General features: G+C 39.8%; 2 protein-coding genes across 3 annotated transcripts in view; both read left to right on the top strand.

Annotated features, from left to right (window-relative positions):
* The window catches only part of slit3 (slit homolog 3 (Drosophila)), a 275,614-nt gene extending 266,206 nt beyond the window's left edge, over positions 1 to 9,408 (top strand). For both annotated transcript variants that reach the window (XM_077532803.1, XM_077532804.1), the window contains 5 exons: positions 2,747 to 2,901; positions 3,120 to 3,271; positions 4,316 to 4,473; positions 5,158 to 5,366; positions 6,996 to 9,408. In XM_077532803.1, coding sequence (XP_077388929.1) covers positions 2,747 to 2,901; positions 3,120 to 3,271; positions 4,316 to 4,473; positions 5,158 to 5,366; positions 6,996 to 7,249 — 928 coding nt within the window. In that variant the 3' untranslated portion in view covers positions 7,250 to 9,408. The remainder of the gene's footprint in view (positions 1 to 2,746; positions 2,902 to 3,119; positions 3,272 to 4,315; positions 4,474 to 5,157; positions 5,367 to 6,995) is intronic.
* Positions 9,409 to 9,918: 510 nt separating this feature from the next.
* On the top strand, positions 9,919 to 12,186 carry LOC144026265 (uncharacterized). Its single transcript, XM_077532849.1, has 5 exons — positions 9,919 to 10,104; positions 10,346 to 10,684; positions 11,397 to 11,516; positions 11,700 to 11,758; positions 11,828 to 12,186. Exons 1-5 carry the CDS (start codon positions 9,963 to 9,965, stop codon positions 11,921 to 11,923), a joined length of 756 nt encoding a protein of 251 aa, XP_077388975.1. The 5' UTR covers positions 9,919 to 9,962; the 3' UTR covers positions 11,924 to 12,186.
* The last annotated feature ends 174 nt before the right edge of the window (positions 12,187 to 12,360 follow it).

The following is a 12,360-nucleotide window of genomic DNA, read 5'->3' on the forward strand; positions in this document are numbered from 1 at the left end:
AGACGGTGATGTGTACATGGGTGTGTTGTGAGGAGAGAAAAAAAAAAAGAATAACATAGTCCATGTCGGAACTATTTTTGTTCGACTTGGTTGTTTGTTTGACTTTTACAACATGTGCTTTATACAGCTGCTTTCACGCCACAACCTTTTAAGTCATCCGATGTTGTTTGGTTGGGTGCCAATAAAGTAATCCAACGTGGATGCAGATCAAACCAACCCAAGAAGGTGACTGACTAACAGCTGGGACACCCTGGACTGGTCGCCAGCCAATCAATCACAGGACACAGAGACAAACAAGCATTCACGTTCACAATTTGAGTTTGCCGTCTTCAGCTAGCATTTTTCATAAAGGATGACGATGCGCAAATATCGGTTGCTTGAAAAGTTCTGCAAATATCGACCCTAACTATTAGCATATAAATGGCATTTTTCATGATGTGTTAGCATTAAACTCGCAGGCCAATCTGTTGGGTTGTGAAGCCACAAATATTGATGCTAACTGCTATCATGTCAATGGCATGTTACATTATATGTTAGCATTTAGCTAGCAGCCATGCTTAAGGTAGTGTTATTTGGAGCACAAATATGATCAATTGCTGAAAGGGTTTGAAAACTGCACATGTGGGTGCTAACCGTTAGCATGTCAATGGCATTTTCCATTATGCGTTAACATTAAACTCGCAGGCCAATCTGTTGGGTTGTAAAGCCACAAATATTGATGCTAACTGCTAGCATGTCAATGGCATATGACATTATATGTTAGCATTAAGCTAGCGGCCATGCTTAAGGTAGTGTTATTTGGAGCACAAATATGATCCATTGCTGAAAGGGTTCAAAAACTGCACATATGTATGCTAACCGTTAGCATGTCAATGGCATTCCATAACATGTTAGTATAAAGCTAGCGGGCTTTTCTTAAGCCACTATGCTGCCTTAATATGTTCTTAAATATATACATATAAATACATTAAAAGGCAGTTGTGGCAAATCTTCCTAATCTGAACACTATAAACTTCTGTCAATCAAAGCTGACGCGAGGCTCCCGAGCTACTTAGCTAACACAACAAAAGCGCTATCGTCGAAGTTGCGGGGAAGCTGCGCTCACTCGTAATTTTTTTTTTATGTCCACCTCATTTTTTCGAGTTTTTTGGGGTAAAACTGAGGCCCTATTTGAGTTGATACACACCCCTCATTTTCTTTCAACACCCCCCCACCCCCCACCCCGTTGTCTCCCTCTCAGCTGTGCCAAACCACTGTCTCTCTCTGGCTGGCTGTCACCCCTCCAGCTAAAACCACTTAGCGAGGAGAACCTCAACTCTTAACACAGATGAGGGTGCAAAAGGTCATCGACTTGATTCCTTACAACGCTGTACGTCATTCAAAATTGTTAGGGTTGTTATTCATCTTAAAAAAAACATAAAAAACTGGCAGTTTGAAGTTTGGCGAAAAGTTGTGTATACGTGCCATAAAAATCAGTAGGGGTCTTTTTATGACTTAGCTTCCGCAGTTATGCTTCGTGGGATATCGAGGATATAAAATTCTACACCCCCCCATTAAAATAAATGTGGTATAAAAAACGAGACCAGGATGAATAATTTCAAAACCTGACACCATTAATGTGACATGAAATGTGAAGGGGGGGGTTTGTCACTTTGCCGCCATCTTGTGGTACTTAAAGGCAATTACAAACTTTTTTGGATGTGCATTAAATACCATTTGGGGTTGGCGACCAATCCTGGTTTCACGACAGACAGTTTACATTCAGACCTAATTTTGATCTCATCAGTCACTCTTCTTTCATCTTTTTTTTTTCCTGTGTTGATGTGATTTGCAAACAGTTATTTTAGTTAACTAATACTAACAAATAAACAAAAAGTACAATTCCAAAAACAATTTCGTTAACGAAATAAAATAGAATAAAAACAACAATGCATTTTAAAAAACAAAAACTAACTGAAATTACATTTAATGTTTACAACGAAAACTAACTACAATTGGAGCAAAAATGTCCTTTGTTTTCATCTTTGGTAATTAATTTGATGCATGAGCTTTTGGGGATGATTTTAAATGTGATTTTTAAGTGGATTTATTTTTATATTAACCGGAATAAGGACATTTTTAAAGTGTGTCACACAGAAGTGACGTTACCTAGCAGCAGCCAATAGAAAATCACCTTCAGATGATGTCGCTCCCATGCTGTTTTTTTAAATATTGCGCACAAGTGATACACATTTAAACAAACTAAAAAAAATAAAGAAAGAAAGAAAAAAACTTTTTAAAAAAAACTACAAGCACCTACAAAGAAAAAACTAAAATTGATACTGAAACTAACAAAATAAACTAAAACTAAGGATTAATAAAATAACTAAAACTAATAAAAACTAACAGAACCACCTTGACAACTAATTAAAACTAACTAAATTTAACAAACAAAACTCAAAACGAAATTTAAAACTAACTAAAATGAAAAAAATACCAAAGCTATAATAACCCTGTGTGCAAACAAAAAAAAAAAAAAACGCTCAACCTGAAAATGTTTCGTGTATGTTTTATGTCTGGCAAAATCCTCCTCTGTTGTAGACTTCAGCCGTAATTCATCATAATTGGAACCATACTGAAGCTCTCTCTCTCCCTCTATCTCTCCCTCCCTCTCTCTCTCTCTCTCTCTCTCTCTCTCTCTCTCTCTCTCTCTCTCTCTCTCTCTCTCTCTCTCTCGCTCTCTCTCTCTCTCCTCTCTCTCTCTCAGTGTGGAGTCTGTCAACGACGGGCTTTTCCACACGGTGGAGCTATTGATCCAGAACCATTCGCTCAGTCTGGTGGTGGACAACGGCGCCCCCAAGAGTCTGGGCAAGCTGGCGCGCCAACCCTCCGTCGACCACAACACGCAGCTTTACATCGGAGGTACACATACACACAGAGAAAAAAAAAATTTGCATAAAGCCATATCTGTGTGGTTCTTTTGCGGTCGCGCCGAGCCCAAGATGTCTGCCATACGTGCACGAAGCCGCAAACACGCTTTGGAGGATGTGTCGAGAAACATGCTCGCAACCTCAAAAAAAGTGATTCTTCGCTTCCTCTTTCTTGTCTGGCCACGCCCGCGTCTTTTTTGCATCGTCCAGGCGTGCCCTACCAGGTGCTGGCCACGGGCTTTCGGCCCGGTCCCGAACGCTTGCCTCAGTTCTTCAACGGGTGCATCCACAACGTCCAAATCAACGGGGACGCGCAGGACCTCAGCTACCGAGTCGTGGGAGGGCGACCGGTGGAGGGCAAGGTATTATTATTTTTTACTATTTCAGAGTTCATTGTTTGTTCACCGTTTTTGAATGGCACCACATTATATTTGCTAGCAAAGAGCACCGAGAAAACAGTGGTTATTAAAAGTCTACACACCCCTGATGTTTTTGTGCTAACGCTGTCAGATATTTGGAATTGCTCATAATTCCCCTCACCACTGAATAGTTACAGTTCCAGCTGAAGGAAAAACATCATACTGCCACCACCATGCTTCACTATAGATTTGGTGTACTGCTGCAGCCTTGGTCTCGTCAGACCGTAACACATTTTTCCACCTGTGCTTGGGAGATTTGTTACGGTCCAGTGAAAAATGCTTTGGGGCTGGTTTTCTGCTGGTTTTCTTCAGCTGGAACTGCCTCACTAGCAGGGCTGGACTGGCCATCTGGCATCCAGGGCAGATGCCCGGTGGGCCGGTGTCCTTTGGAGCTGATGCGGTGCTATTCAATTGTTGTTTGACTCTATTTTACCAGACCACAATTTACAAGGAGCAGCCCATTCATCCATTTACAATATCGAGATCAAAGTGAAGCAATAAACATTAGTGGTAGAAGCTATGTGGTAGCCAAGGGCAGTCCAGAATCAGGCTGGGCCGGCGGGCCTATGTCAAAATGCCAGGGCCAGTCCATTCTTGCTCCCTAGGCAAGGTGGAAGAAAATATGAACTCTTTTAGATGTTAGCATGTTTATGCATGTTAGCATGCTTCTGCTAAAAAGCAGGGACGGCAAGTGGAAAAGGTTGTAAAATGATTTATTTTGGTCTCATTTTTTTGTCACAAAAACCTGGCATTGGAACAGGGGTGTGTAGACTTTTTATACACGTTGCATGTGCTCGTATGCTTTGTTTGCATGTGTCCTGGCTTTACCGTGTGTTAAAGTAGCAGTTGTGTGAAGGTTGCTAATTATCACAACATCTTTGCTAATTCCATTAGCCTTTCGATGTCGTAAATAAAATAATCCTTTTCAGAGCAACGAATTGAAATTGGATAATTTCCCAGTCTCGGCTCATCTTCTCCTGCGCGCAGGGCGACGGCGTCCTGGTGGGCTGCCACTCATGCAGCGTGTGCGCCCAGGGGACGTGCAGAGAGGGCGGCGAGATGGGCGTCACCTGCCAGTGCCCGCCCGGGCGCAGCGGGACCTTGTGTGAACAGACCACCGTGCCAAATCCCTGTCAGGGCAGCAGGTGAGCACCAAACAATAATTGTCCATTTTCTATACATTTGAATTCATAAAACAGGAAGTAGAGTGTTTTAAACGTTTGTGCTTATAATTAACTCATTTGCTTCAAAAGATATATAAATATGTTCTATTTTAATTTATACGGTTTTTATGTTGTGTGTGTTTTTTTGTTGTTGTTTTTTGTTTTGTTTTTTAAATGCTAGAGCATCAGAAGGCTTTGATGCAGCTTCTTACCTGAAGAGGTCACTTAAAGCAATGGTAGTTATTACAAAAACGGCCATCGTGTGGCAGCAGAGTATAAGAGATCAACCAGGGCCATGTTAAAACAAGCTGATTTCCCCACAGTTCTAGACAGATTTGTGAATAATGATGAAACTTATTCTAATGCTAATTGCTGCAAAACAAAAACAGATTGAAATGTACTTTTTTTCTGATGAAAGGAGAAACTCTAATCTTTATTTTGGTAGGTTCCATGTTTTTATAGCAATAGAAAACAATATTCTGTGGGCCATGCAACATCAGTCAAAATACAGTCAAACAGACAGTAGCGAAGGGGGTTGCTTCAGTGAAAATGGCTGCCAGTCAATGAGTTAATGTCAAATGTGGAAAATTAAGCAAAGGATTTGAATTTGTGTTCCCAACTGTGCGGTCTCCATTTCTTTTGATATCCTCACGTGTCTCTCCCCAGATGCGTTCACGGCTCGTGCGTGCCCAAGGGGCCGTCGTCGTACAGCTGCAAGTGCAGCGAGGGCTACCAGGGTCACTTCTGCGAGCGGCAGCAGGAGCCCGCGGCCTGCAGGGGGCAGCGCTGCGGGCACGGCGAGTGCAGGTTGTCCGAAGGCGGGGAGCCCGTCTGCAACTGTCTGCCGGGCTACGCCGGACCCACCTGTGACACCGGTAAGTCGTCGAAAAAAAAATATATAATTGTTTTCTTTTTTTCCCTCCCACTCCCTTATGTTTTTCTTTGTCATCTAAGAAAATGAGGGTGCATTTTTGGCGACCCACACAGGCTTCTCCCCATTTTATTTATTTATTTTTTGTCTCTGTGAACAGATTAAATCTTTAAAGTGAATTGTGTTACTCTGTACTTGTGCATGTCAAGTTTGATTCCCTCTATGAATCAGATTTTTTTTTTCTCGAATCCCTTCTTCCAAAACATTATTTAAAATAAAATTAACAGTGCATAAAATGCACCATTAAAAATGAATTATGATTCAAAATAATAGTTTGGTCTGTAGCATTGTTGGGCAAAAATGTGACTCCGTTTTCCAAAGTGAAAACAGACGTTTGCAAATGTTTTATTTTGATTCAATGCGTAGATAAAAAAAAAAAAAAAAATCTGCTTTCGTGGAGGACTGCAAAAATCTGCAAATATATATTGACAGGCTGAAATTACAAGGATTTGGCTTTATTTTATATTTAACGTGGCCTTTAAAATCAGTTATTAAAATATATATATATTGATTTATTTGTAAGATAGTAAGTGTTTCGATGTTTGTGATGTAGTTCTGGTTTAAACAAAAAAAAAATGTAATTACCAGGATTTATTCGGGCCATCCTTTGTACCAAGTAACTATGACGAAGTTAGTAGACAAATGTAGTGCTTTTTTGCCATTTTTTGGCATCTTTTAGCAATAATATTTTTTTTTTTTAGTGGGGGGCGTGGTTAATGATTTGGTTAAAGATTTAGTGGGGGCGTGGTTAATGATTTGGTCAAAGATTTTTGCCTTTACCATAATTCTATAATATAAATCCAAAAGGTTTTCTGACGATGGATATGTGTTTACTTGATTGAACACATTTTGTCATGTTTCTATAATTATGCTTCAATTGACTCAATCACCTCCGTGCGCATTTGTATTTTGTAAATTACAACTGTTAAGTGCCACTGACGAATATATTCATCAAGTACGTTTTGCAACTCGTAGTGGGTGTGAAAATTTAGTCATTTTTCTCATTAGGGATTGTTCGATACCATTTTTTTTTTCAGACTGTTTTAGTTATTTAATAAATGCTTCGTTTTAGTTTAGTTTGTTATTTTCAGTATTAGTTTTAGTTTAAAAAAATAACGTGCATTACTTGTGCGCAATATTTAAAAAACTCCATGGGAGTGACGTCATTTGAAGGTGCTTTTCTATTGGCTGCTGCAAGATGACGTCACTTCTGTGTGACACACTTTCAAACGTCCTTTTTCTGGTTAATCGCAAAATAAATTTACTTAAAATCACATTTGAAATCATACCCAAAGGATCATGCATGAAATTAATTACAAAAGACTAAACGAAGGACATTTTTACTGTTATTATAGTTCGTTTGTTAGTTTTGTAAACAAAAATTTATTTTCAGTTAGTTCTTTTTTTTTATCTTTTTTTTTTAAAGCATTTTCATTTTTATTTTATTATTTTATGTCGTTAACGAAATTATTTTGAATTTTAGTTTTAGTTTTTTTGTTAGTTTTAGTTAACTAAAATAACTTTGGTGATCCATCATGTGTGTCCTGGTCTTTTTTTTTTTTTTTTGCTCCAGAGTTGACGTGCCAAGGCGAGCTGGTGCGAGAGCAGCTGAAGCGCCACCAAGCCATGCGGACGTGCACGTCCACCAGCAGGATCCCGCGCATGGACTGCCCCCGCTCGTGCCAGGCGGCGGCGCCCGCCGGCGTCTGCTGCGGCGTCAGCAAGAGCCGCAGGAGGAAGGTGGCGTTCCGCTGCACCGACGGCACCTCCTACTCCGAGGAGATGGAGACGGCCCAGGAGTGCGGCTGCGCCACGTGCCCGTTGTAACAGCGCCATTTTTTTTTTTTTTTTTTTTTTTTTGGGCAAACGCAGTTCACGCCCGTTTGCATTTTGTTTACACATCCCGTTCGACGGCCGCCAGTTTGCTGCAGGAGAAACCACAATGGGGACACGTTTGAGTGAGTGTGTGTGCGTAAGTTTGTGTGTGTGCGTGCAGAGAGAAATATATTGTAAGATACAAGTGAGAAGGAAAAGAGAAGCATAGAACTTATTTTTATTATGAATTTTCTTCTTCTGAAAGACAATAAGGACTGATGATTTTTTTTTTTTTTATATGTTGATTATACAACGTGTTACATAGGATATTATTTTGTACCTTATAAGAACAAAAAAAAAATCGATTAACATTCCTTACATAAAAAGTATCAGAAATTATATGTATGTATAAATCTATATAGAAATTATACCCTAATCCAATTAATTGTATATTTAGTGTACTTGCATGAATTTGTTGTGGAGAATGAAAATTCACTCACTCTTTTTTGACCTAAACAGGGAAACGTACGTGCCTAGCTATGGAAGAAAAAAAAAAAGGACATCATCCTCATCTTTGAGGCACTTTTCCACAGAGATTTATTTTTCTAACCTTTTCAAGCAATGTTCTTCTGTAAGTCCACTGTTTGTACGCCTAAACTATATGGCAGGGGTGCGAATGCAATGTCAAAGGATTCAAAATTACCAAAATCTTAAAACAAAAACAAAAAAAGTAGGACCCCCACCCACCCAAACTCAAAGTTCTCATTTGTGTTTTGTGTTTACTTTTCAGTTAGTAAATACAACAGGACAGTAAACAATATTAAGTATGTCTGTTCTACACACAGAACAGAAACGTTAGCACTGGTGCTAACGCTAACTTGACATTAAAGCTTACCAGGCTGGACCACCAAGCATACGACAGACCACAGGAGGAAGTGGAGGGAAAAAAAACAAACAAACAAAAAAACCACAGGTGATCTGAGGTCACCATGGCAACGACAGAGATCCTCATCTCCTGAGCCAGTGCACCAAATGTTAATGACGCTTTTAGTTATTTGTGATACATGCTGCTTTTAAAATGCCGCCATTGTGCCAACGTTTGCTGGATGTACCTTGGAATGCAAAACAAAAGTTGATGTGTGAAGAATTCAGAATGCTGCTGCGACCCAGTGTTGGAGGGACGCAACACGGGAGCCAAGAAAGTCCCCCAAGTCGTGCCTTGATTTTCAAAGATGTCTCCAAAAAAAAAAAAAAAAGTTTGTTCTCCCAAAGTGATTCATTAACTAAACTTGAAAAAAAAAAAAGTCTGTTATTGTCATGCAGCAAAAGCCACACAGTGCAGAAAAGGAAACTGCAGCATCACCGAAAAAGCCACTTCCTGTTGTTCTTTACCTGTGATACGTGTGATACATTTATACGTGGCTATTAAAAGCTAAGCAACGCACCAAAAGGGAAAAACTACTTGGTTGCAAAGGGATGGAACATTTACAGTACATTTTTATGGCAAGGTAAAATGGGAAAATTTGAATAAAGTTCTAAACATTTTGATTGGTCCTAAACAGACATGACCAAACATTTTATTCAACAGCTTGTTTTCATTGGAGTCACTGCTAGCTTAATGCTAACAATTCAAAACGCACTAGACGTGCTCATGAAACTAGCAGTGATGCTATGTAACACAAAGTGTGTAACACATGTGGACAGACAATATACTCACAGGCATATATCCTGTGGAAAATTACTAAAATTAGTGAAGCTTACTAATAAACAAGTTGTAAAAATCTATTTGTATTTCTGTGCTGCACTACCCCCTGGTGGCCAGAAGGAGCACAACCATGGAAATGGTCCAATTTAGAAAAACGCTAAAAACTACTGTGTTCTACTTTAACAAACTCTGTTTACAACATTTTCAAGTGTCTGTCCGGCTTTTGACTTGCAGTATTATCCACACACTTCCTTACCCCTTTGCACAAGCTCTTCATTTTTGCTCGCACCCCTCCCACTTCCTGTACACCCCACTGCCTTGAGGGTTTGTTAGCTCGTCAATAATGTGAAGACAGAAGACAAAATCATTTCAATACAAACACTTCAATGTTCTCCAGGTTGAAAACAAAAAAAGTGATTGATGATGCAGATGTTGAATGTTAAAAATTAAACTACCATTGAAACTATTTGTCTGAATTCCATTTTAATCTTTTATACTGTAATTAATGAAAATGTTTATATTTGCCTATATTAACAATATAGTCAAGTGTAAATTATACAAGAAAATATGGTCACAACATTTTCAACTCATCTTCATCAAAATGTACCACGATTCTTTCCGGTCACCAAATTGTACCACGTATCTTCCTATTTGCTCTGGCGCCATCTTCTGGCAGGACGAGGAAAAAAAAAAAAGCAACTAGCTGAATTGCAAATACAGTACTGTACCTCAAAACTGCAAATTTGGTGGGAGTGGGCCGCAATTTGCTCTGTCACCAAGATTACTATGAATGGCTAATATTTTAAATCAGTAGCTTCTTAGAAATATCACTTTATGCTGTGTCAGCATGGGCGACATTTACAAAACAAGTTGTAAAAACACAAATGGAATGAAACCTACTATGGAAGTTGACTTTTAAGAAGGTGTTTACAAAAAACAAAAGTAAAAGATAACCTCAAGTGGTTGTCTTTGACTTTCCATTCAAACTGACCTAAAAAATCTCACCGACTTTGCACAAGAATGACAAGACAGGAAACATTGGGTCAAAGGCAGTCGGCGGCGCGTCGTTGCACTCTTCACGGGCTCATCTCTCCACTCAAGAAAATGATGGAAAGGATTCTTTTCTGGATGATGATGAGTCTGACGCTTGTTCATCAAAGACGTAAGTTCTGTTCTAACGCATTTGGAGGCGTTTTTGAATCCGTTCTAGTCAGTGGGTTGTTGGTTTACAGCAAAAGTACCTCAGCAGTTGGATTACGATGCCAAAAGTATGTTAGCATTGGCGTTAATGTTACTACTAAAGTTCTAAATACAGTCAATAGCTGTGTACAAAAAAAAAAAAACTTATCAACCAGGCGAAACTTCAAGTGACGCATCACAAGATAGTCTTCATGATTCCACAGGTGCCGTGATGTCCAACTACACTCTTGCGCAGTGGCCATCAGAGTTGGGCCCGCTCCATCAAGGAGACCCGGTCCACCTCCTGTGCTCGGTGATCTTTGACCCCAGGACGGCCCCGTGCGCAGGACGGCACAGCGTGCGCTGGCTGAAAGCAGGATCCAGTTCAGGCCTCGTCTTTGTGGATGGAGAGACCAATGAAGAATGCGACAGGATGAGCCCCAAGCGATGCGTCTACAAGCTCTTCATCAATGTCAGCCAGTCGGATAGCGCCATCTACTACTGCGCTCTGGAGGCCTGTGGCAACTTCGTGTTCGCAAACGGAACAAAACTGGACTTGCATGGTAAGTATAAGTATTCTCTTTGTAGCGTCATGCGCGGGATGTTTGATTGGTGGGCGGATGTGAACTGCAGAGCTTATGACCACCACCAATGATTTTTTTTTTTTTAGTTTGTCAGCCTGTGTTGGGTTTTTTAGTTGGTACACTACTCAGAAAATGTTTTTGGAATATTGGAATCTTGGGTGAAATTTCAGGATGAACCTAAACTGGATGGATGGATGGATGGACGGTCAGACGGACAGTCAGCTAGAAAGTTGGATGTATGAATGGATGGATATATGACGGATGTGAAGAGAGCATGACTTGCCAAGAAAATGTGACAAAACAAAGAGTTAAATTTACCAGAAGAAAATTGTAGGACTGTGAGAATAAAGTGGTCAGGTCAGAATAAAAAAATAAATACATTCTTGTGACAAAGTATTATTATGTGCAAAGTTGTCATGTTGGGGGAATAATATTGGTTAATTCATAACAAAACGTCATGAGCAAAAACATGTCGGGAAGAAAAAAAAATCAGTGATGCAGGAACAAATTGCTAAAGTTCCGAGAATTGGTCCAAGTAAAACATGTGACATCATTTTGTCGTATTCATATTTTGGTAATTACACGTGCAAGGCAACATCAGTCGCTTCAGATCCGAGCTGCTGTAGGGCTCATCAAAATGCAGATTTCACAACCAGTCGTTCACGAGCGTGTCTCCTTTCATTCCCTTCAGAGAAAATGACGCCAGTTGACGGCTCGCACAAGGAAATCCTTCTGCTTTTGTCCTCCATCTTGGCCTTCAGTCTGCTGGTCATCGCGTTACTCATCAACGTCATCGTAAAAAACAACACAGGTAATGTCAGTGTTCTCATTTTTTATATGGATGTTTATTATTATCATTATGACAATTTGTATGTAAATAAATGACAATGTTTGAACCAATTAAGTTGGATAGTTGCTAACACTGGCACAGTGTTTGGGAGTCAGGCACTGATGCCACGCCCCCTTTTTCATACCTCACTTTTTCTTCTTCCAGCCTCTGTTTCAACGCAAAGCAAGAAGCCTGGTGATTTTCCACGACATCCGACATTAAATGTTCGTATTCCTTTATCGAAGTTGCGTTAATTATTTGAAGTTGTTAAATTGGCCGTCTATTTCCCGCAGGCTGACAAAGACTCGCGCCTTAATTCAAGCGTGATCTTCACCATGGTGGAAAGCAAAACGCCGGATGTGGCAGGGAGACGGCGGGTTCGCTCATGACTTGCACCAGCTGACCCAAAAGTGCTGAAAGTTAGCTCACTCGCAGGCGAAATGCTAGTTAGCAACAGTGTCAATGTGTTATTTGTTGTGTAGAGATTTTGATCAAGTTCACTTAGGTTCTCAACCAAGTGAAGCCTTTCTTCTTCTTTTTATCCTTCTTCTTCTTCTTCTTCTTCTTCTTCTTCTTCTTCTTCTTCTTCTTCTTCTTCTTCTTCTTCTTCTTCTTCTTCTTCTTCCTTTGCTTTTTCTTATTTCGCAGCAACTTCGATCTAAAAAATTATTTTCTATTTTCCTTATTTGCAGCTAAACGTCTTGTTTGAATCCTGGCATTGAAAAAATAATGTAACTTGAATAAAATAATTTCTTTTAAAAAAATGCTGTTATTGTTTTTTGTATGATGAAAAAAGATTTGCATGTAATCGCATTAGAAGTTTTTT

Source organism: Festucalex cinctus, chromosome 9, assembly GCF_051991245.1.
Source record: "Festucalex cinctus isolate MCC-2025b chromosome 9, RoL_Fcin_1.0, whole genome shotgun sequence".
NCBI lineage: Eukaryota > Metazoa > Chordata > Actinopteri > Syngnathiformes > Syngnathidae > Festucalex > Festucalex cinctus.

Coding starts and splice junctions, on each gene's coding strand:
- LOC144026265 (XM_077532849.1), top strand. CDS start 9,963: ATGACAAGACAGGAAACATTGGGTCAAAGGCAGTCGGCGGCGCGTCGT. Junction 10,105..10,345: donor GACGCTTGTTCATCAAAGAC/GTAAGTTCTGTT, acceptor ATGATTCCACAG/GTGCCGTGATGTCCAACTAC. Junction 11,759..11,827: donor CACGACATCCGACATTAAAT/GTTCGTATTCCT, acceptor TATTTCCCGCAG/GCTGACAAAGACTCGCGCCT.